General features: G+C 42.1%; 1 protein-coding gene across 1 annotated transcript in view; it reads left to right on the top strand.

Moving 5' to 3' along the window:
• Positions 1-1066: 1066 nt before the first annotated feature.
• LOC148370071 (DNA (cytosine-5)-methyltransferase 3C-like) overlaps positions 1067-23572 on the top strand; it is a 49229-nt gene continuing 26723 nt past the window's right edge. The window contains exons 1-11 of the mRNA XM_088329836.1: positions 1067-1178; positions 5163-5290; positions 5386-5531; positions 5688-5859; positions 5945-6012; positions 8246-8351; positions 8488-8550; positions 8681-8733; positions 19116-19175; positions 19254-19403; positions 19487-19594. Coding sequence (XP_088185962.1) covers positions 5167-5290; positions 5386-5531; positions 5688-5859; positions 5945-6012; positions 8246-8351; positions 8488-8550; positions 8681-8733; positions 19116-19175; positions 19254-19403; positions 19487-19594 — 1050 coding nt within the window. The 5' untranslated portion in view covers positions 1067-1178; positions 5163-5166. The remainder of the gene's footprint in view (positions 1179-5162; positions 5291-5385; positions 5532-5687; positions 5860-5944; positions 6013-8245; positions 8352-8487; positions 8551-8680; positions 8734-19115; positions 19176-19253; positions 19404-19486; positions 19595-23572) is intronic.

Raw genomic sequence — 23572 nt, 5'->3', positions numbered from 1 at the left:
TTAATTATCCTTTCTTTTATCTTAATTTTATTTTCTCTTAAGTACTGTGAAAATACACAATATATGAATTCAATAGATCAATAAACAAAACCAATTAACCACAATTTGAAAAAGTAGTTACTTCTGCTGTTAAACTTATTATTGCTTACAATTATATTAGTACTGGAATATATTTGAGTCAAGAACAGCGTTGTCACAAGCAATCCAGTTTTATTGACTGGATGACCTGGATGAATCGAAGCGAAAAGTCAGATAATCTGAACGTTCCTTACTTGTGTTGGGAATTGTGCTGCTATTGCGTCTTCATGTTTTGTACACAAAGGTAGCTTGTTGCTGATCCCTACTGGTTAAAGTGATGTAGCACATTAGAAATGGTCTATGGATGCGATGTCCTGGGACCTAGGGTGTAGACAGAACCTCATAACCAGAAGGATTAGAAACATGTTTTTTTAAGATTTGGATTGGGTAAACTTCGTTTTATTTAACTTTACACTGAGTCAAACTAAAACTCATATTTTCAATGTACAAATAGCTATGTTACCAATTTGACCAATATGCCCAAAATGTGATCTCTCATTTTTCTTATAATTCACTGTACTCAGTTGCAGACTGACTAATCAGGAAGAACGGAGGATTTAACGAAGAGCCAGCTAATGTCAGGGTGGAGTTTGGGCTGGCTGGATGAGAAATACAATTTTAACATGTTTTGGTTACCTGCACTATCTAAACTTTCTCGTGTATTCATTCTCGAGTCAGCTGAGAATGGTCACATTCAGTTGTTTTGTGTACTTTCTTTGATTTCTTTTTTGGGGGGGGGGGCGTTTTTCATCATACAAGCCTATTCAGCTCTTTTTGAGGAAAACATAGTTTTTCAAATGCTATAAATTTGGGAGGTACTTGGGTTGAATTTGGGGGTGCTTGAGCACTCCCCAAAACGGACTGGATACGCTCATGTGATCAGACGTTTCTCTTGCTGGATTTCTTTGTTTCCCAATGATCAAATCTCCCAAACACATATACACATACACACCCAAATTCAACAATAAGCCCCTAGTAACCCCCAACCCAGCTCTCGCCTCCGCCTGTACGTCACAATAACCAGGCCGCCCCACATCGGAAAGGGTTACAGTTCGGGTCCACACGCTGTCCACTTTCCAGGGTCAGAAGCAAAGCCCACGGTAGGATGAAATTCCAAACCACATTTTTGAGCGAAATAACACTCCATGCGACCGAGAGCTGATGGCGCCTCAATTGGCTTCATTGTTTCGGTTTCGGGGTTCTGCGTGAAACTGCTTGTCCCGATGATAAGGCCCATTCGATAACCCATAGAGAAACAGCACCTTTGGGTTTTGTTGTAAGCCATGTTTATAAGTGGGGGTTTGTATAGATGGGTTTGGAGAATAAGCACGATCCGATTTAAGCTGCTCATACACGTGTAGTAGCGGCAGCTCGCTCGGCTAGTTCGGGGACAAGGAGCCGACTTTTGTCTCTCGATCAAGACAAACAGCGCGTGCTCGCTGCCCAAAACACGTTTTAACTTCGACATGACTTCGAATCGATTTGACTCTAGGTTTCTATTCTTACTATCACTGTATTGTGTAAGTGTTATTAGACCCCCCCACTTGTATTCATTGCAGGTTCGCGCGAGGTACTCTTTTTCAATCTTTGCTCACATCACATTTCTACTAAATCAAAACAATCAAGTTGCGTTCAGTTTTTGTTAAGACTCCATTTAAAGTCTATTTATTTTACTTGAAGTTCATTTATGTTAATGTCGCTACTGAAAGTTCTGCAAATCCAACTTGTCTTTCGCGCCTTGGAGACGATAGATTTAGCGAGTTGCAGCAGCCAATCAAATCGGTGATATGCGTTTATTGTCCTAGCTGCTAGGCCAGCAATTGGTTCGGTCTCTGCTACGTCGACGTCTCCGCCATCTTAGATGTGGCCAATGCTTCACAGCTGACTCAACTTAATTAAGGGAGATTTTGTATCCTTTAGCGCAGGGGTCCCTAACCTTTTTTAAACCGGGAGCTACTTTTTATTTATAAATTAGCGCAGAGGGAACCCAGTTTGATTTGCATTTCTAAAAATAACAACTTGTCATGTGATTACTATGTTGTTACCATGTTAATTATTAGGCGTAGGGCTAAATAAACTCGACCAACTAATATTTTTTTAAACTAGAAAATCACAATGACCAAGCAGTGTTAATCTATTTTGAGAACAGGTCCGTCTCCTTAGTTGTCTTTAGGGGGCACCCTGGTTGAAGACACGATTTAGCCCATCTTAGTGGTGAAGAATTTTTTAAATATATTTTTTTAACTTTATTCATTTTAAAAATAACAACTTGTCATGTGATTACTATGTTGTTACTATGTTATTCACCCGGATGGAGCTTACATGATTTTTTTTGCCATCTTGCTTCTATAGGTACCCCAAACCTCATAAAAGACTGGAGGGAAATTACGGAGAAAAATGGTGCCGTTTGGTCACTTGGGTCTCCATAGTCTTTCCCTTTTTTCAAAATCTTTTTTTATTCTTCCCCCTTTTTAAATAGACGCTAACAGTGTCTAGGAGCCACTTTCAACTTAAAATGTACTAATAAATGGTAATATTAACAAATATTCTAAATCTGAAAATTTCCTTTATCCAATTTTTATCTTTGGCAGCTGCATATGTAGTGATGGCATTTTTGCCTGAGTGACAGAAAATAAATGTAAAATTTTGTGGAAAACTCAACCAGTTTGCGTGAGCTTGTTCAGTCAAAAATTAGCATGTAGAATTTATATGTGTAATACAAGATCAAAGTTCTTTGCAGAAATAACAGACAAGAAAAAATAGCCCAAAAAACAAATGGAGATTGTGGGTTAGGCATCAGATAAGTTAATTGCCCAAGACACACCACAGGATATGGTACCCAATATTTTAAAGGGGTCATGCAAAAATTGAGTGTTGTATAATGTATCTTTAGATAACACAAATACTCATCTCTGGGGCTTTACAACATGTATTGCGAGTGATTAGGTCCACAAAAAGCTGTCAAGACTAAGAAAAATATTGTCTGTCTCATTATCATACAGGAAACAAGAGAATTTGGGACTATAAGGCAAGCCATCTCACGCTCTTGCCCACTTCTGAAATAAATGAAGGAGTGAGTAGACGGAATGATGAATACCATTTTTTGGAGGATTGTAATTTGGTTAAATTGGACTATTCAGAAAAGAAGCAACAAGGACGGGACTTTCAATTTAATTTGCATCAGAGAGAAAAATACTTGGAATCGGTGACTAAAGAGTGGTGTCCACCATCCCTATTTGAATCTAGCATCTCATCTCATTAGCTGTACCGCTTATCCTTATTAGGGTCGCGGGAGGGGCTGGAGCCCATCCCAGCCATCTCCGGGCAGGGGACACCCTGAACTGGTTGCCAGCCAATCGCAGGGCACACGGGGACAGACAACTCACTCGCTCAGTCACACCTAGGGACAATTTGGACCGGCCAATTCACCTGATATGCATGTCTTTGGAATGTGGGAGGAAACCGGAGTGCCCGGAGGAAACCCACGCAAGCATGGGGAGAACATACAAACTCCGCACGGTAAGGCCGGTAGCTGGATTGGAACCCACGCAGGAGGTTCCCACGATCTAAGAACTGTGCCGCACATGCGCTAACCACTGCGCCGCCGTGTGCCGTGAATCTAGCATATTTTTCAATTTTGACCTATGCAAAGAATTGCTAACCCGTTTTAACACTGAAATCGGTTTACTGTTAATATGATTGAGAGTGTGCAAAAGCAAATGAAATCCGAAAGAAAACGTAACGTAGATTACAAAATGCCAGTTGTGAAATTTGCAGCTGGAAACAACAAACGGGAAGCAGGAAGAAAGTTTATGCATGAGTTCGAGTCAGTGCTGTCGTGGTGGAGCGTGCGCAAAAAGACCTATTTCCTGCATCTGGTGGTCCGAGGCAGTCTTCAATCCGACTACTAACCAGTGCTAAGCCTACTTAGCTTCTCAAGATCAGGCGTTTTCAGGGTGGTATGGCTGTAAACGGGTCAAAGCAATGTATGATTTTTTTTTTCTAATAATCAGATTTTTACCTGTAGCTTCCATAGTTTACCGGAAAGCTCACATTTGACTAGGGGTTGTGTTTGCATCTTGTGTCCGTTCTATTGGATCAGCTGCCACTTGTCTTTCAGGGCTGGGGGCCCTATGGGGGTCAATGCTGATTTTGTCTCTCACTGCTTCTTGCAGTCTGCTTTGCTTGTGATCGCTTTTCTCGCGCATCTGAGTTTTTGCCTTTAGCTCCAGCTAGTTTTTGCTTGCCACTGTTGTAATAGGCTTTAGTTACTTTTTCTTAAGTGAAGTTATATTTATTTGTACACTGTTAAATCACAGAATAATCTCAACAGGTTGCCTGAACCCACAGTATACAAAAAGCTATTCATGCTAGCCACTCCGGTTAGCCACTGCAGTTTTTCTGGCTGGTCGTTTTTTATCCGCTCAAAGCACAGTAGTGCTTGCTAGCCACTCTTTTTAGAAATCTTTGCCTTTTTTCCCCTCGCTATGCTGCCAGCCTCCCTGATAGGTCTAGCTTGCCACTCGCTAGCAATCATATAACTAGTGTTTGTTAGCCACTCTTGTTATCAATCTTAGTAATTCTTGCTAGCCACTCCATTTAGCCCTTACAGTAATTGTTGCTAGTCACTTTTAGCTAATTCTTGCAATATGTTTTAGCAAAATATTGCCCGTTACTCTTACTAACTTTGGTTAGTTTTTGTTGGTTACTATTGATATATTCTTCAGCTAGTTCTTTCTGCTTGTTGGTATTTATATACGCCTGTGCTAGCTCCTGCTTGGTGGGCCCAGGACTTGTATCTTAAAGTGTTTGATGGTAGGCTTGTGCAGTCTGGTCCGTTTTGTACTTTTGCCATTTTTAGATTACCCAGAGTTGGACCCAAAAACAACTTTTTACATCAAAGTGGAAGCAAAGATGCTTATTTTAAAATGTCACTCAAAAATGAGGCACCGAATCAAGTCCTGTAATGCACTTGAGTCTCAAAAAAACATTCCAACATGAGCAAAAGCATTTTTAATTAATTAACTAGTCTGAAAAAAAGTGTTGTTGATTTACATTTTGCCTTGTCTTTTCCTGGCATTTAGAAAAATGAACAATCGAGTAATCGTAAACCCGGACTGCATCCCTGATGAGACAGACGGCCTCAATTCACTGACGTGGCTCAACAGCCTCCTGAAAACCAAATTCCAGGACGTTCATCATACTTCTTCTGGTTCGTCATCTTTACAGTACCTGGAGACTGTTTTCCAAAACTGTCCTTACCTCCCATCGCCTGTTTATTTATGTGTGTTATTCTGTCTCTTGCAGGTGCGTGCCATTGCCAAATAATGGATTGCGTCATTCCTGGTTCAATCGACATGAGCCTGGTCAAGTTTGATGTGCAAGATGAGCTCGACTGCAGGCACAACTACCGTCTCCTCCAAGAGGCCTTTACCAAGAACCACATCACCAGAGTTCGCGCTTCCTTTCCTTTCAGATTTGACAGTTTGTGTATTGTTTGCCTGACCCTGTTCGCATTCTCCTGTTTGACAAGACGAGCGATTGTGGTATTTGATATCGGCGGTTTTAAGCACTGGTCATTCATGTCACGTTATCTATGTTTACTTCAGACCATTCCATCAGAGGAACTGATAAAAGGGAACTTTCAAATCAACTTGGAGTTCCTGTTATGGTTAAAAGGCTTCTACCTGGCTAACGTGACAGATTATGAATACGATGCAGTCAAAGCTCGGAACAACCACGACATCAGCTTGTACCTGCCACCCCAACATGCATCAAAAAGTAATTCCATACCCTTTCATATCATTTTGTGAAAAATAAATTATGTGGAGATGTTTACAATTACCTTTTTTTAATTCCATACAAGGCACAAAACTCAACTCTTTCCCGGAGGACTGCAAACTTCTTGGTGCTAAACCATTGCCCAATGGCAAGGTAGGCCTCAAATTTATTCAAAAATAGGTTCTGAAATCTATTTTTTCCCAAAATCGTCACAATTTCAACCCACACATGTACAGTCAGTGTTTCCCATAGAATGTTGTGAGACCCCAGTGGGTGGACAGTATTGGGGGTGTCCAGGGGCGTGCCCCCTGCATTCCCGTATTGGCGACTTTAATAGATATAATTACTAATATGAAATTTCAATTTAATTAAATGTAATAGTCATATCGGTGGTGTAGTAAATTGCAATATTTAATATGAGTACCGATTTTTTTGTGATTGCTGCTATGACATGATGCTGGTTTCTCTTTGATGGTTATTTTATACCTGCCAACCTCAGCCAATTGTTCCCCTTATTAATGATTGCCTTATTAAGTGATAATCAACCTTACCAACACCACGCGGCACTTATTTATTTACAGCAAGACACACTATGTAGAACACTGTAGACCAAAGAATGTATAAAATATGGGGAAAACTGACAGGTATGTTATTGTAAATTGCAACCTATTAGTTATGGGAATTCTGGTTCTTTTTTAAGAACCGGCTATTTCAGCTCAGCTCCCAAAATACAGATTTTTGTGTTGCTTTAACCCAGGCTTCTCCAACGTGGTGCAGGCACCAGGGTGCTTCCCTGAAAAAGTTTTGCCCGCGAACTTCTTCTGAAAATAGCTCACCAGTGCTGCCTCTTTGTGATTTTCTAGTAAAAAACTATTTTTGGGGGTTGTCTGAGTATATTTAACCCTATTTTTAATAATCAACCCCGTAATAACATGGTAATAACATGATAAATTGTTATTTCAGAAATTCAAATACATGAATCACAGTTCATCGGCTTCATGGACAAAAATAAATCTATTCAGGTGGTGATCATTATTTATTACCAATAAATTAAGATAACAGAATGAAAATCTGTTCATGTTAAAGCAAATGTATTTAATAATAATAATAATAATTTCCTTTGTATTGTCATTCTTTGTAACAATGTACACAGAACGAAATGTCGATACACCTGACCCGTTGTAGCGAGCCGATTTGTTCATGTTTTAACTTTTTATATTACAGGAACTACAACGAACTAAATTACAATTTATGGGTTTTATAAAGCAAATAACTAAAAAATGTCCAGTTCATTTTTGGGCTAGTTATTTGGCTAGTTTTTTAGCTCTCTGCCTACCTAGATTCCTATATTTTTAGCTATTAAGCAAGCTATCCAGCTAGCCTTTTACATTTTGGTGCCTGCAATCTAGCTAAGATGTTATCTATTTATTTTATTGCATTATTGGATTTTTACTCTTTTAGCTGGCAACCGTGACACACACAGGCGGGGCCAATTGGGCACCATGGCAACTGTGATACACACGGGCGAGGCCAATTGGGCACCATGGCAACAATGACAAAGACATGTATTACAATGCATTATTATACCAGCCCAGGGGTGGTGAACACTTGGCTGTAGAAACGCCTGGGCTCTTGGCCAATAAGAATGCGGCTCTTTGCCTCATCATATTTTCTATATACTGTGGCTCTTGGCCTCGTTTCATGTTTAGTTTTTTCCCCTCTTTAAACACACTTGAATCCTTCAGAGTTAATAAAGAATGATAAATAATATTTTGAAATTAATTTGGTAGATTTGTTGTTTTTATGCTGCTCCGGACACATAACTAACTGCCAATCATCTGCATGGGTTACGTCTAATGCCGGTCAGTGCGTGGTGTGGCTCTTTGACTCTTACACTTAAAAAATTCGGCTCTTTGTGTCAAACTTGTTCACCACCCCTGTACTAGCCTTTATTTTTTTCACTCTACAGTGAACATTTAACTAATTTAAACATTTTTTTTCCAAGTAACTTAAAAGTCAAGCAACACGGAATCCCTGAAAAATAAACCCTATGTATTTTAACTCTTCAGTGCGATAAAAAACTTTTAAAAACAAGAACTTTTAACTGGTCAATTAAAATTCAACTTCTAACCAATGTTGACTGAAATAACAGAATATCATTAGTCTCTACTGAATATTGGCATTTAGGACCACAAAGCTAAGCTTTTAGGGACTGATTCAGGTTCTCCTGTCTGTGATAGATAATGCACAAGGTTTTGGAGACATTAATATAATTAAAATGAGTACAAATAAGGATAATTTTCCTGTTTTGACTCATTTTTGTAAATTTCATTTTTGTCCTCCATCTTGAACCGTTCCTGTGCTCAATGTGCTGCTGCATTTGAAGGCCTTAAAAATTGAAGATAAAGACTCTCCAATTGTCAACGAATGCTTATCAGAGAGCGATGGTGAGCCAATGTCAGACAGCCCAGAGAATCCCAAAACGCCGCAAGGTAAAACGATTATGGGTACAGTGTCATTGTTTTTTAAATATTTTATTGATTACTGTAATTTGGGCGAGCAGTGATCTTGAAGTTGTGCCTGTTCTCGCTTTCGAATGATATTGGATCTGTTGCATTCTATTTTCAGAATTGGCTGAGCGCTATATGAGCTACATCAAGCCATGCCACGTAGCCCTTACAAAGTTAAGAGGTAAGAAATTAACTCTGTCCATTCCAACAACCATACATATTGGACTTCAAAGTCAAATGTTGGTTTCGTGACGTCAAACAATAGAAAATTAGATAAATTAAATCATTTGTTTTTTTTTTTACTTCTTCAGACCTCAACATCCATGATGGCCAATTTGTAGAAAATGGCGATTATGGCAGAAGGGTATGTTTCCTTTTCATTTGCTTTATGTGTTACACAACCTTGTGGCTGTTCTTGGAACTTCACTTGGTGACTATAAGGTATTATATTTAAGATCGGGCCTAAATGTCCCAGCTCGACCCGGCCCGCGAGTATAACACCAGCCCGAGCCTGACCGATTAACTTGATTTGACGGACGAGGGCCGAGGCAACCCCGAAGCTGCACTTCGGCGCCGTACGTATTCCGGTGCTGAAGTGCAGCACGGAAGTTCAGCTTTGGGTTTACTTTGGGCTCGGTCTCCCAAATCAAGTGTGTTGTTCGGCAGCTTGAGTGCAGCGCCGAAGTGCGCATTCCGGCTGCAAAACTACGCACCAAAGTGTGTTACTCAGGTAAAACTACTGGTACTTCAGAATATTATTACTCAAGTAGAAGTAAAAAGTAGCTGTGCAGATCCTCCATGAAGGAGAACAAAAAAGGAATCAAATTTTAAAAAACGTGAGGGTAAAGCCCGGCCCGGTCCGACTTAATGATTGACATTTTATACCCTAACCTGGCCTGAAATTTGGGCTGGGTCCAATATCTTACCTCTAAAAGGTATGCATCAGTTTTGAGAGTTTTTTTTTTAATTGTTCCTTGATTTAGAGCTACTCTCGTTGTCAAACTATCAAGGTGATGTGGGACATCACAGTCGACCAAATTTCATTTCAGGATAATGAATTTAAGGATGACAGTTAGAATTGTCTTTATTGTCATTCATAACAATGTAGTGAACGTTGTTTACAACGAGGCGTGGCACTCGAGGATAAACATGAAATATAGGATTAGATATAAAAGACTTTAAAATGTTAGGATGATGAAATAGATAAATAAAACAAGACAACATTGCAGTGGGCAGCACGGCGGCGCAGTGGTTAGCGCTTGTGCGGCACAGTTCATGTCATGGGAACCTGTCGTGGGTTCAAATCCAGCTCCAGACTTCCTGTGCGGAGTTTGTATGTTCTCCCCGTGCTTGCGTGGGTTTCCTCCGGGCACTCCGGTTTCCTCCCACGTTCCAAAAACATGCATTTCAGGTGAATTGGCCGGTCCAGATTGTCCCTAGGTGTGAATGAGCGAATTAGTTGTCTGTCCCTGTGTGCCCTGCGATTGGCTGGCAACCAATTCAGGGTGTCCCCTGCCCACTGCCCGGAGATGGCTGGGATGGGCTCCAGCCCCCCCGCGACCCTAATGAGGATAAGCGGTACGGCTGATGAGATGAGATGAACATTGCAGTGTTGGGTAGTGTCTTCCATGCTCGAGGCACTATTCAAAGGCCAGTCTTCATTGTTCATTGGTGGTATCTTTATTTCTTCTGTGATCAATTTTCCCCATTTGTCCATAAATTGGGTCTCCTCTATTCTTATTTGAAATGTGATCCTCTCTGTTACAAATGATTCCTCTACAGTGCGCACCTACTGCTCCACGGTAGGGGACTCTTGTTTCTACCATAATCTTGTTATTCCTTTTTTTGCTAGCTGTTAGAAAAAATAATTCTGTAACATATTTTTTTGTTCGGTACCCTAAATGGAGCACTTTGAATGTTTTGGGTATCCCGTATCCCACAATATTTGTCCTAGTAACAGGGTCCGCTTTATTCTGATTTCAAAATCTTCGTTAGGTTTGGATATTTTGGAATTTCAGTTTGTTTGGCAATTTGCATACTCGGTAGCCAATCAGAAGCCTGCATCGAATAACTTTGTGCTTCCAGACTACCCCGACCGTTATAAGGTCGTGCATTTGCATATCATTTTCCAAAGTAGACGCATAGAGAACACAAGAACAAATGGATAAGTGGTTAGAAATCAAGCCAAAACCTCAGCCCCAGAAGAAAAATTCAAAAGAAGCTAACAAAATTTATGACGCTACAAAATGTAAACGTAAATTACAAGCATCGTGGAAAGAGGAGTTCAAATGGCTTGGAGCTCAGCAGACGATGCAACGCAAACATTGCATGAAAGAAGATGAGTGAATACAGGTACATACTGATGGCAAATGGAAAACAGCGATGTCATATACATGCAATGAATGTTATAAGTAAATTTATAATTAACTTGATTTTAAAGTGTTGTTCTGTTATATATTCTGATTATCAATCCTTAATGCTTTGCAACAATGTTTTTTTTTTTTGCGATTAGTTGTCTTAATGTGTTTAGAGTTTTGAAAAATGGGGCAGGTAACTTCATGGCTGGGTAGGCAACTTTTCAGAGTTGTCTGCCCTGTGTCCGGTAACTTTTTGTCATGAGTTTCAGATACTGCCAGTAATCTTGTCTTTTTGGACACAGCCAAAATATATGCATGTGGTCGACGTATTCCTCTCCACATGGTCTCTAGCATGGTTGTTGAATCTCCAGAAAACTTAATTTTGGGGTTAATAAAAAATCTGACCAGGTTCGTCCAGTTAAATTCCCTCAAAATCCGGGATCTAGTGGATGTGCACTGTGTTGTCCAGATATTCCACCACTCGTCGTCGTTATTTTTTAAATCTATTTCCTTGCCAACAACACAACACAATTATCTTATTCCAGCTCGGTGGCCTTGGGGTAGAGGTTGCTGGTTCAAGCTCGGCCGTGTCATACCTAAGATTTACAACATTGGTACTCATTGCCTCCCTGCTTAGCGCTCAGCATTAAGGGTTGGAATTGGGGGGTTTGGACACCTAATGACTCCCAACACATCAGTTGGGTTGGGCAAGGGGGCTGGAAATCCCCTCCTCTGTATCAATCTCCCAGAAAGAGACAGACATGTGGACATGTGAATGTGCTCGACTCTAGCCACCTCCCATTAGGGGGATATGGGTCCGGTATACATATAATATATATATATACATATATACAGTGGGACCTCGCTACTTCGCGGTTCGACGTTCGCGGCTTCAGAGCTTCGCTGTCTTTAATGGTTAAAAAAATTTAAAAAACATTTTTGTTTATTTTTTCGGCCGAACCTCAGCGGACGCGGGATAAGGCAGCCGGCTGGATGGAACGAGGGAGGGGGGGAGGTCGGCGGAGGTCACTCCCGGGCCGTGCGACGGAGCGAGTTCGGCGGACGTGAAGTCACCCTAATAAGGATAAGCGGTGCAGATAATGAGATGAGATGAGATTTTTTTTTCTTTTTTGAAGGGGCATCGCTACTTCTCAGATTTTCACTTTTAGCGGGTGGTTTTGGTGCCATTAACCGGGTCTAAAAAATAATAATTAAACATTTTTTTTTTAATTGTTTTTTTTTCTTTTCTTTTTTTTTTCTTTTTGAAGGGTCGTCGCTTCTTCGCAGATTTTCACTTTTTACGGGTGGTTTTGTTCCCCATTAACCGGTCTAAAAAATAATAATTAAAAATATATATATATATTTATTTTTTTCTTTTTGAAGGGTCGTCGCTACTTTGCAGATTTTCACTTTTTGCTGGTGGTTTTGGTCCCCATTAACCGGGTCTAAAAAATAATAATAAAAAAAATATATATTTATTTTTTTCTTTTTGAAGGGTCGTCGCTACTTCGCGGATTTTCACCTATCGCGGGTGGTACATAAGTATTCACAGCATTTGCCATGAAGCTCAAAATTGAGCTCAGGTGCATCTTTTTTCCACTGATCATCCTTGAGATCTTTCTACCGCTTAATTGGAGTCCACCTGCAGTAAATTCAGTTGATTGGACATGATTTGGAAAGGCACACACCTGTCTATATAAGGTCCCACAGTTGAGTGTGCAGGTCAGAGCACAAACACCAAGCATGAAGTCAAAAGAACTGTCTGTAGACCTGCGAGACAGGATTGTCTTGAGGCGCAAATCTGGGGAAGGATACAGAAAAATTTCTGCTGCTTTGAAGGACCCAATGAGCACAGTGGCCTCCATTATTCGTAAATGGAAGACATTTGGAACCACCAGGACTCTTCCTAGAGCTGGCCGGCCTTCTAAACTGAGCGATCGGGGAAGAAGGGCCTTAGTCAGGGAGGTGACCAAGAACCCGATGGTCACTCTGTCAGAGCTCCAGCGTTCCTCTGTGAAGAGAGGAGAGTCTTCCAGAAGGACAACCATCTCTGCAGCAATCCACCAATATGGCCTGTATGGTAGAGTGGCCAGACGAAAGCCACTCCTTAGTAAAAGGAACATGGAAGCCCGTCTGGAATTTGCCAAAAAGCACCTGAATGACTCTCAGACCATGAGAAAAAAAATTCTCTGGTCTGATGAGACAAAGATTGAACTCTTTTGTGTGAATGCCAGGCGCCATGTTTGGAGGAAACCAGGCACCGCTCATCACAAGGCCAATACCATCCCTACAGTGAAGCATGGTGGTGGCAGCATCATGCTATGGGGATGTTTTTCAACAGCAGGAACTGGCAGACTAGTCAGGATAGAAGGAAAAATGAATGCAGCAATATATAGAGATATCCTGGATGAAAACCTGCTCCAGAGCGCTCTTGACCTCAGACAGGGAGTAGAGACGGCCCCGAGGAGGAACGGACCCTGGCAGAAGATCAATCGCGCAGTCGTAAGGTCTATGAGGGGGCAGGGAAGAGGCCTTAGCTTTACTGAAGACCTCCCGTAGGTGGTGGTAACAGGCTGGGACCTTGGACAGATTAGGTGGGGCCCTCGTGGAAGCAGGGTGATCCGGGTAAGGAGCGGCTCGCAGGCAGGTTTGGTGACAGTCCATGCCCCATTCTAGTATCGACCCAGTGCGCCAGTCGAAATGGGGGTTGTGTTGCACCAACCAAGGATGACCCAGAACAAGGGGTTGGCTAGGGGAGTGAAGTAAATGGAATCTGATCTTCTCTCTGTGATTTCCAGACAACTGTAGTTCTATGGGTTCAGTTATTTGGGATACGGTGCCTAACAGGTGACCATCCAAAGCCCGAGCTGATACCGGATTAGGAAGGGTTTTAACGGGTATCCCCATCTCGTGTGCGAGTGACAGATCCAGGATATTGGCTTCGGCGCCAGAATCGATCAGGGCATGTAAGGGCTGAGATGAACCGGAAAGAATGAGATTTGCTCGGAGAACAGGTCTATCAGTCTTGGGGAACGAAACTAAAGCCGAGCTCAATCGGACGTCCCCTATGTCCGACGAGCGTTGGCTTTTAACGGGCAATTGACCACCCTATGTCCCTGGCCGCCGCAGTAAAAACATAGCCGTTCGGAACGCCTTCGCTGGCGCTCTTCGACGGAGAGGGAGGTGCGGTCCACCTCCATCATCTCATGAGGTGTGGTAGAAGTGGTTGGGGGGTTCGGTACCTTACTCACGTCTTGACTTTGCCTGGTGATGAATTGGCTGGGATCTTCTCTCTCTCGGCGTCTTGCCTGGACCCTACGGTCGATCCGGGCGGTCAATTCGATAGCGTCGTCAAGTGTTACCGGAGGAGCGTGGGATACCAATTCATCCTTGAGATAACCGGACAAGCTATGGAGGTAGGCGTCGACCAGCGCCTCTTCGTTCCAGTGACTCTGGGCTGCTAGTGTGCGGAAGTCAATGGCATAGTCGGCAATGGAGCGTCTCCCCTGGCGGATGTTCAAGATTGAACGGGCAGCATCGACCGATGAGGAACCAGAATCAAATACTTTAATCATTTCCTGGCTTAGCAAACTAAAAGAGGTGCATGCTGTCGCCCCTCGTTCGTATTCTGCCGTTCCCCAAAGGCGGGCTCTTCCAGTCAAATGATTTATTACATAAGCCACCTTCGTCTTTTCGTTTACAAAGGTGCGCGGCTGTAGATCAAAAATTAGTCGGCAATTTATGAGGAAGGGGCGGATCTGGGCGGGCTCTCCACTGAATTTCTCTGGCGAGCCTACTCGTGGTTCAACACTGCCGGTGCCGGCCTGATCAAAAAGAGGCGGAGCCGGGTCTTGTGGTCGGGCTGCCAGGGAAGTATCGCACTGTTGCTCGAACAATTGTTGGTGACGTTGTACTTGCCGGACCAGTGTGGACACGTCATGGGCCATCTGTTGTACCGCGCCTTCGGTGTGCAGTAAGCGCTGTAGCGCGCATTGCTGCTCGGCGTTTCCGCATTCCTCGGAGGTGGAAATAACCGTCGCTGGATCCATTTTTTGGTTCGAGTGTTCTGTCAGAGACCAGAACAAGCACTCGGATCCAATCGCGTCAGTCTTATAATTTATTTGGACAAGGGTCGGTGGAGCAGGCTTGGGGCGTCGTCTCTTGGTGGCAGAAAGTCTCTTTGGGCGAAATGGCAGCTCCGTGGTGAAACGCGTGACGATTAACGTAGCAGGTAAGTCGGTGGCCGGGGCGGGAGAGTAGGTCGTAAACTTTTAACAGAAAAGGGTCAGGCAACGAGAAGCAGACTTGGAATACACAAAGGGAACATGGGTACCTTGAATGTTGGAGGCTCACTCATGGAAACGAGGAGTACACTCGAACGTCCATCTCTGGACGCTGACAGCTTAAGTAGAAAGCTTCCACCAATCAGGAAAGCGCGTTCCAGCACGCCAGCTGATTACCTCAGGTGGCTCCAGTTAGGTAATCACGACATGTGAATACTTTCCGGATGCACTGTATATACATATATATATATATATATATATATATATATACATATATATATATATATATATATATATATATATACATATATATATATATATATATATATATATACATATATATATATATATATATATATATATATATATATATATATATATATTAAACAGAACGGCGGCGCTGTGGTTAGCGCGTGTGCGGCACAGTTCTAAGGTCTTGGGAACCTCCTGTGTGGGTTCAAATCCAGCTACCGGACTTCCTGTGCGGAGTTTGTATGTTCTACCCGTGTTTGTGTGGGTTTCCTCCGGGCACTCCGGTTTCCTCCCATATTCCAAGGACATGCATTTCAGGTGGATTGGCCGGTCCAAATTGTCCCTAGGTGTGAATGAGCGAGCGAGTTGTCTGTCCCTGTGTGCCCTGCGATTGGCTGGCAGCCAGTTCAGGGTGTCCCCTGCCCGATGATTGCTGGGATGGGCTCCAGCACCCCCGCGACCCTATTGAGGATAAGCGGTGCAGTTAATGAGATGATATATATATATATATATAGATCCGTAAATTCCGGACTGTAGAGCGCACCTGATTATAAGCCGCACCCACCACATTTTAAGAGGAAAACCGATTTTGTACTTACACAAGCCGCACCTGTATATAAGCCGCATGCGCCCACATTAAAAATATATAACAAAATCATAAAATTAACCCAGACCCGACTTTAAGTCCCGCGATTGTAACCGAGTCTCCATCATTAAAGTACACAGTCCAAAAATCACAGCCGGCAAAATGAACGGAAAATAATACCGGTACTTAAGGTTTTATGCAGACCTGCAGAGTCCTGGTTCCGTTGAAAGTAATCCAAAGAAATAAAGTGTATATTTTCCAAAGGTAAGGGTGGGAAAAATATATATCCACTATCCTCCGTGTCCACAAACACTCACATTTCCCGGTCCCCACTTCCCGTCAGCCCGCGTTTGTTACGCCCCTTCTTTTTAATTCGCCCGTCCAAAGCATATCAAAATAAACGTCCAAAATAAATACAAATAAATACATTACAAAAATATTCAGTTGCAAATACATATTATACATGGTTACACAAATTCACAAAGAAAGACGGTACACCGAGAGAGTTTTCAAAGCTTTAATCACTACAACGGGTCAGGTGCAATCGACATTTCGTTCTGTGTACATTGTTACACAGAATGACAATACGAGGAAATTATTATTATTATTATTATTATTATAATAATATAACTTTCATACGGGCATTTAATGGTAGCAACATGCTAGCAACACTCTCGCAACACAGTAAACGGGTCTGTTAAAAAAACATACCGTACTCGAAAAATTACGGTAAACCGTCCTCATCTTCCTCCTTAGAACTGAAGCCATCAAAGTCGTCTTCCTCAGTGTCGGAAAGAAACTTTGTCATATAGACGTCGTCCCACGCTCCCATCCACTCCTGATTCTGTGCCCTCCTCTCCGTAACGCAGCAAACCGGCTTTTCGGAACCCGTTGGTGATGGTGGGTTTTTGATGCTGCCCCACGCTGTCAGGATCCACTGGCAGACTTGCGAAAAAGTTGCCTTTCGCGTGCGGCCTGTTTTAGTGAAGATTTCTCGCCGCTAGTCAAGCCAAGAAGTTGCAGTCTTCCTCGCCGCAGATATTCCATCGGTCCAAATCTTACCTTTTGTACTCAAGCGCCGCTGGCAGCCGTTAGAAGAATTACATAAATTCATCACTGAATAAGCCGCAGGGTTGAAAGTTTAGGGGAAAAGTAGCGGCTCTATAGTCCGGAATTTACGGTATATATATATCTCATCTCATCTCATCTCATCTGCTGCACCGCTTATCCTCAGTAGGGTCGCGGGGGTGCTGGAGCCCATCCCAGCAGTCATCGGGCAGTGGGCAGGGGACACCCTGAACTGGTTGCCAGCCAATCGCAGGGCACACGGGGACAGACAACTCACTCACCCAGTCACACCTAGGGACAATTTGGACCGGCCAATTCACCTGAAATGCATGTCTTTGGAATGTGGGAGGAAACCGGAGTGCCCGGAGGAAACTCACGAAAGCACGGGGAGAACATACAAACTCCACACAGTAAGGCTGGGAGCTGGATTTGAACCCACGCAGACCTCAGAACTGTGCCGCACATGCGCTAACCACTGCGCCGCCGTGCTGCCCCGTATATATATATATATATATATATATATATATATTTATATTTATATTTATATAAACATCTTAGAAGCTGATTTAAAAGTTTGACCTTGATAGGCTCTTTCAAAAATGTTGATGACCTAATGACCAGTTCCCGATTTTTTGTCTTTGTGAAGGTAGTCTTTCAATTGAAGTTAACAAAAATAGTCACTTCCCTCCGACCCAATTTCCTTTTCAATTCCACAAAACTCTGCAGCTTGTCATTTCAATGATATTGCATATTGCTGTAACACCTTTGCATGCCCTTGTCGGAAACCTTTTTCGTTTTCTCTGGGAATAAACCTGTCATCAAAGACAAACCAACTCAAGAATCTTGCCTCCTTTTCAAAGTCGTATTTCCTAATTATCTTATTCCAGATGCTTATTGTACTGTTTGTTATTGCTCCCATCTGATTAACTACATTTGAAAAAATAAAAAATAGAACTCTGTTTTCTTTTTCTTCTTTTGAATGCTGTTTTTTGTTTGTATGTTAAAATTTGAAAAAAAAAAGAACGCAAAAACGCAAGGAACGCAAAAAATTGATTTTCAAAGAAATGCTGGGTAAAATAGGCAAAGATAGGTAATGCTTGGAGACTGGCCAAAGTTGAATGTCCACAAAAAAAAAAACAGCTGGGGAGCCCTTAGCCACTTTACCCGTGTGTGCCTCTGTCTTACTATTTGGTTGTTTTTTTGGGTCCTGTCAATGCTAGTCACATATACTGGCAGGTCAAACATTGACATGCTTTATGGATTGATAGAGTCCTGTGTAACCACAGGTTGCCATCAACACAAATGAATCCAAACCGTGATGGCTTCTTAACCTAACATCGAAATGGCCACATAGGGCAGCACAAATCCTAAAAGCTTGAGGTAGTGCTAAATGGTACAAATCAAACAGGTAAAGCTATGTTGTTGTTGTTGCTGTATTTTTTTGAATCAGTCTGAAGCACTGGCCTTGTTGCCACTACAAGCCGGTGAGCCAAACATGTTTAGTTGTCTTGTTTGGCATGTTTGCTAAGTCTGAGGGTCAGTGTGGGGAAGAGAACACATTTGAAATAATTTCATCTGGGATTGCCTTTGACCAGTGTGTGCAGAATCTGGTCAAGCTTGTAAAGTGAGGATAACCACGCTAACTAAATTTTCAAATGGTTTCTCTATTTAACAGGTTATGCAGCATTACTGCATTTGTGCCTGCCCATTTGATTGGTGTCCATCAACTTAAAATGTGATTCTTTGATTATCTCTCAGGGAAGCGCAAGGGGGGGTCTTGACTGGCAGTGCAGCTTACGTGGAACGCCGCGAGCACGCAGCATCTATCAATCTCATGGCCGCAGCCCGTCCACACTTGTAAGTCAAACTTGTTAAGAAGTTTTTAAAAAAAACTCATTATCAAACACTAGTAAGGAAAAACTAACTCAAAATTGCACAGAGTCTGCATAGCTAAACATAGAACCCATTTATCAGCCAATCACAAGACAGCTCCGCTTGCTGCCAGACAACAGCTGCTTTAAAACCACGTTGGAGATTATCTTAATATGTGGTATCATTGGACCTCTTTGGCCACAAAGCAGGAAAAGAAAGAGAAACCTTTGGCTTCTGTAATGGTCGTCGAGCAGCAGAACCGATATTGTAGAAAAGAGGCATTACATACAGAACACGACCAATTTCTAGATTTTCTTTCAATTTTCAGGTGCAAAAGACTTTGGATGGCCTTAAAGAGCACAAAGGACGGAAGAAAGCCAACTACCAGGTCAATATCAAAGCAAAAAACGCAGATCCCTCAAAGTGGTCTTGTCAAGCTTAAACAGTTTACATGTACTTTTTGTAGGACGGGAAAGGCTTTAGGACGGGCGAGCTGGTGTGGGGGCGGGTGGAGGGCTTCATGCTGTGGCCCGGCCTGGTGATTCCATGGAAGACCAAATTTTCCCCCCAAGGTTTGCGCAGGGTGGAATGGTTCGGTGACGGAACCTTCTCCAAGGTTTGAATGCCGACTTCACTAAATCAGACAGACGTTGAGCACATGCACGTTTGTGGTCCACATGGTCCCACTTTGTGTCGCAGATCGACACGCAAATCTTGACGCCGTTTCGCGACTTCACTGAATGTTTCTGCAAAAATTCGTTTGCCAGCCTGCCCACCTACAAGACGGCTATTTTCCAGGTCTTAGAGGTAAGGCAAAGCAAAATTATAGTTGAAGCACCAATGTAATTCCAGAAATTCCACCCACATCTCACTATTGTTCTATTTCGTGCTTCCTGGCCTCAGTTCATCGCTGTTTCAAAATTATTCTGGAAGCTATTATCCCCAATCTCATATTATTGAGTGCATTGGCAGGCAGAGCGTATTTTTGTCGGGCCTGGCAGCTCTTTTTTTTTTCGTACTTTCCAACAACAAAAAAAACAAATATACCTTGTATGGCCGCGATTTCTTTATCCCTAAACGCATACTGCTGTAAGCATGCACTTTTGTCTGGTCTGGCGGCTCCTTTTTTCCCATTATTTCCGCCTAAAATGAACTTCACTTGCGCAGGCACGATCCGTTATCTTAATCCCATTTTTCTGCATGTGGGGACCAGCAAAGGATCTTTTGTCGTAAGACATGCGGATTTGGCCCGCCTGAAATAAAATGCTGAGAACAGGGGTCGCCAGGGCACTTTTTTTCCACAGTTGGGGCCGCGGAGGCTTCCCATTGTGGCCCACCTAAAAGGAACTGCACTGTTTTGCTCGCAATCCGTTATCCTCTTTCAACTATTGTTGAGAGCGGGGACAGAGAGGAAATTTGTGTCATGCGTGGTGTTTTTTTTCTTGTTCTTTCCACCTAAAATGAATAGCACACAAGCGGCCGTGATCCATTACCCTTGGTTGACTGTTGGTGCTAGCGGTGGGAGGTGGGGGGTTTGCTATTTTGTGGCTTTTGCATATCGCGGGTGGTTCCGGTTTTCATTAACTGTGAAAAACAAGGGGTTAAAGTACTTTCCTTGTTTGACCAGGCCGGAGTGGCATCTTGTGATGTGCCTGAAAACACTGAGAGAAAAAAAGGCACCAAAAGTTGTGCTTTTAGGTTTACATATGCTGCCATCATTTGTGATCCCCCCTGTTATGCAAAGAAAGAAAAAAATGGCAGTCACATTCAATGTTTCACCAAGATGTGTGTTTTTTAATGATAGCAGAATTCTGCAAAGACCACAATTTCCATTTCAAACGATTTCAATCTTTTTTCATCACTGGTTTTCTTAAAACAAGGATGTACATGTTATGCAAAAGCCAGCAGCAGAGGATACTTGTGAGCACAAATAAATGAGCAAGAAGACGCAGAGCGGCAGTCTTTAAGCAATCTGCGCTGGCGGGTGACATTGTGAACTGGTCAACCAATAACAGCACACCGAGACCGACCGTCTTCAACTTTCACATTCTTACCCCATGTAAAATGTAGACTCGTCAGTCAACCGACTTTGCATTTTTTGGAGTATATCGAGGGAAACGGAAGACAGTGGACACAAAGGTACTAAGGCAAGAAGTATGACATGTAAACCACACACAAAAAGTGTGTTGCCTGGTGCATGAACCATTATATTACATACAATTGTTCGCACCAGGAAGAATCAGCGGGCCTTTTTTTCCAATATCTTATTTATTCACAAACGAAAACTCCTGGTTAGTAAGTATGCTGATCTATGTGTGCGTGCCATTCTTTCTTATTATCAACTAAAATGTGGTTAATTTGACTCTATTTGTTCTCCTTGATAACGCGACATATCGTTTATGCTGAGTTTACAAATGCAAGGATCTCAAATGATTCGTTTATTATACTGTAACCAAAGGGGCCTGGATTTGATTGTTCATACATAATTTTAGCAAATTATTCTGCATTTATACTTTAAACAACCCCCTATACCTGACAACCAAATTATCAAATATACAGTAATTGTTTGTTTTACGTTTAGTTTAAAATATGTGCACTATGCTTCAAAATTTGGGGATCCTTTAGACAATTTTGTGTTTTCCTTGAAAAAGTCTCACTTTTATTTTTTAAATGAGTTGTCCAATGTCTGGATTATGTTGTCCACGTCTTTTTCTTTTATTGGCCAGTCTCAGGTAAGGTTTTTCTTTGCACTTCTGCCTTGAAGGCCAGCATCTGAGTTGCCTCTTCTCTGTAAATGTTGACACTGGTGTTTTGGAGGGTTCTATTTAACGAAGCAAAACTAAAGGCTCTAATGTACGTGTCTTGCTTGGTTGTGCAGCAGTTTTCCACTTCTCTTTCTATCTTGCTGTTCTTTGAAGGAATAGTACACATTGTAGAAGTAGATCTTCAGTTTCTTAGCAATTTGTCGCATGCAATATACTTCATTTCTCAGAATAAGAATAGACTGTCGAGTTTCTCACGAAAGTTTTCTTCCTTTTTTAAAAAAACTTGTCACTGTCCTTTTTGAAAATTATATCACATGCACAAAGAGATGATCCAGATACTTGACTAGCTAAAAGTACCTTCATTTTTACAGCTTTCTCTAACCAGCTAAACTCTTTCCAGCTGTGCTAACATCATTGCACAAGGGTTTCCTAGTCACCCATTAGCCTTCTTATACAATTAGCAAACACAATGTTTTATTTAGAACACTGGAATGCTGTTTGCTGGAAATGGGCCTCTATAGACATTTTTAGATATTGCATTAAAAAAAGACATTTGCTGCTAATTCATTTATTTACCACATTGAGAATGTATAGATTGTATTCCTGATAAGTTTAATTTTATTTTAATTGGGGGGAAAAGAGTGCTTTCCTTTAAAAATAATGAAATTTCTACGAACCCCAAACATTTGAACGGTAGAATATGTATTATGCGGAATCTGTGTAAATAGCAAATTTAGTAAAACATATTTTTAGTTAAACGGACTTGCTGTACTATAGTAGATCAAACAAATTACCCGTTGGATTGGATCTGACCTTTGGAACTCGAGCTGGACTTTGCTGACTCTTAAATCGTTAATTTGAGTGCATCTCCATGAATGATTGCAAATACGATGGAGGTGGCCAGGCGTCGGCCACAAAGCCAAAGAGGAAGAATGCAGCCTATCCAGTTTTTGGCGACCCCGTTCGAACTCATGCAACCCCGAACACCCCATTCCCCCCTCCTTTTCCAACCCAACCTCCCCCCACTCTTAAGGCAGCCTGCCGGGGGCACGTTTTCTTTGCTTCCGACGACCACAACAAAGAAAGAAAAAACAACATTAGTGGGCAAAATTTGAATCCTGGTCTAAAAATTGCGATCGGAACATCTGCAGCTTGTATTGGATGATTGCGTTCTCTTGTCTCGCGCATCGTTAGAACGAAGTTTCTCGTCAGCGCTGCGCTATCGATCGAGGACAACAAAGTAGGGGGACAAAGCTACCGCTCGTTGATCGACAAAGCTACCGCTCGTTGATCTTTTCTTTTTTAAACCCATCGAAAGTCTTATTTGCATAGACACGTCCTTGCTAATTGTAGAAGGGAACTCGGGCACTCGTTTATTTATCGGTTGACAAGTGGAGATTATTTGAAAGCCGAAAAGCGGTCAAGTCTCCTTCCCAAGTCTTCTGGGTGAAGACAAACCATATTGCGTATAAATCTGGCCTTGATTTGACTTTCGACGCTCCGCTTGAGTTTGAGCATGACGAATATGAAATTTCCCGAGTTTCCTGAACTTCACTAAGTCCTGATAGTTTCAGCGCAAGTTGGACAAATAGACTTCACAAGTGATGCAATTGTTAGCAATACATTAATTGATTTACGAATAAGTAAATAAATAAATTACACATGGGATTTTTTTGTGGGGAAATGATATTGGATAATCCCCACACTGACTGAAAAACTCCAGTACCTGTAAAACCTTTTCTATATGTTAAATCTCTAAAAAATAAAAATGTTGGTCGATGGAATATAAATGAGACACACCAAAGGTAAACTATTCTGCAGTAAATTTGTAGTTGGAAAAAAACAAGCAGGATTTCCCTTCTGAATATCTGTCAAGTCCGAACATGTCCTGCAATGCCAGTTTGGTGCCCAAAAGAAATTCATACTCTGTGATTTGGAAATGGTTTGGGTTCGAGCCAGACGATGACATGCAGGCCCTGGTGCTGTGCAGACTGTGCGGGGAGAATGTGAAAACGTGCAG

This window comes from Urocampus carinirostris, chromosome 3 (genome assembly GCF_059441175.1).
Source record: "Urocampus carinirostris isolate Australia breed hairy pipefish chromosome 3, RoL_Ucar_1.0, whole genome shotgun sequence".
In the NCBI taxonomy this organism is placed as follows: domain Eukaryota; kingdom Metazoa; phylum Chordata; class Actinopteri; order Syngnathiformes; family Syngnathidae; genus Urocampus; species Urocampus carinirostris.
Note: the sequence above shows the minus strand (reverse complement) of the source record. Positions and strands in the feature narration are given on the sequence as shown.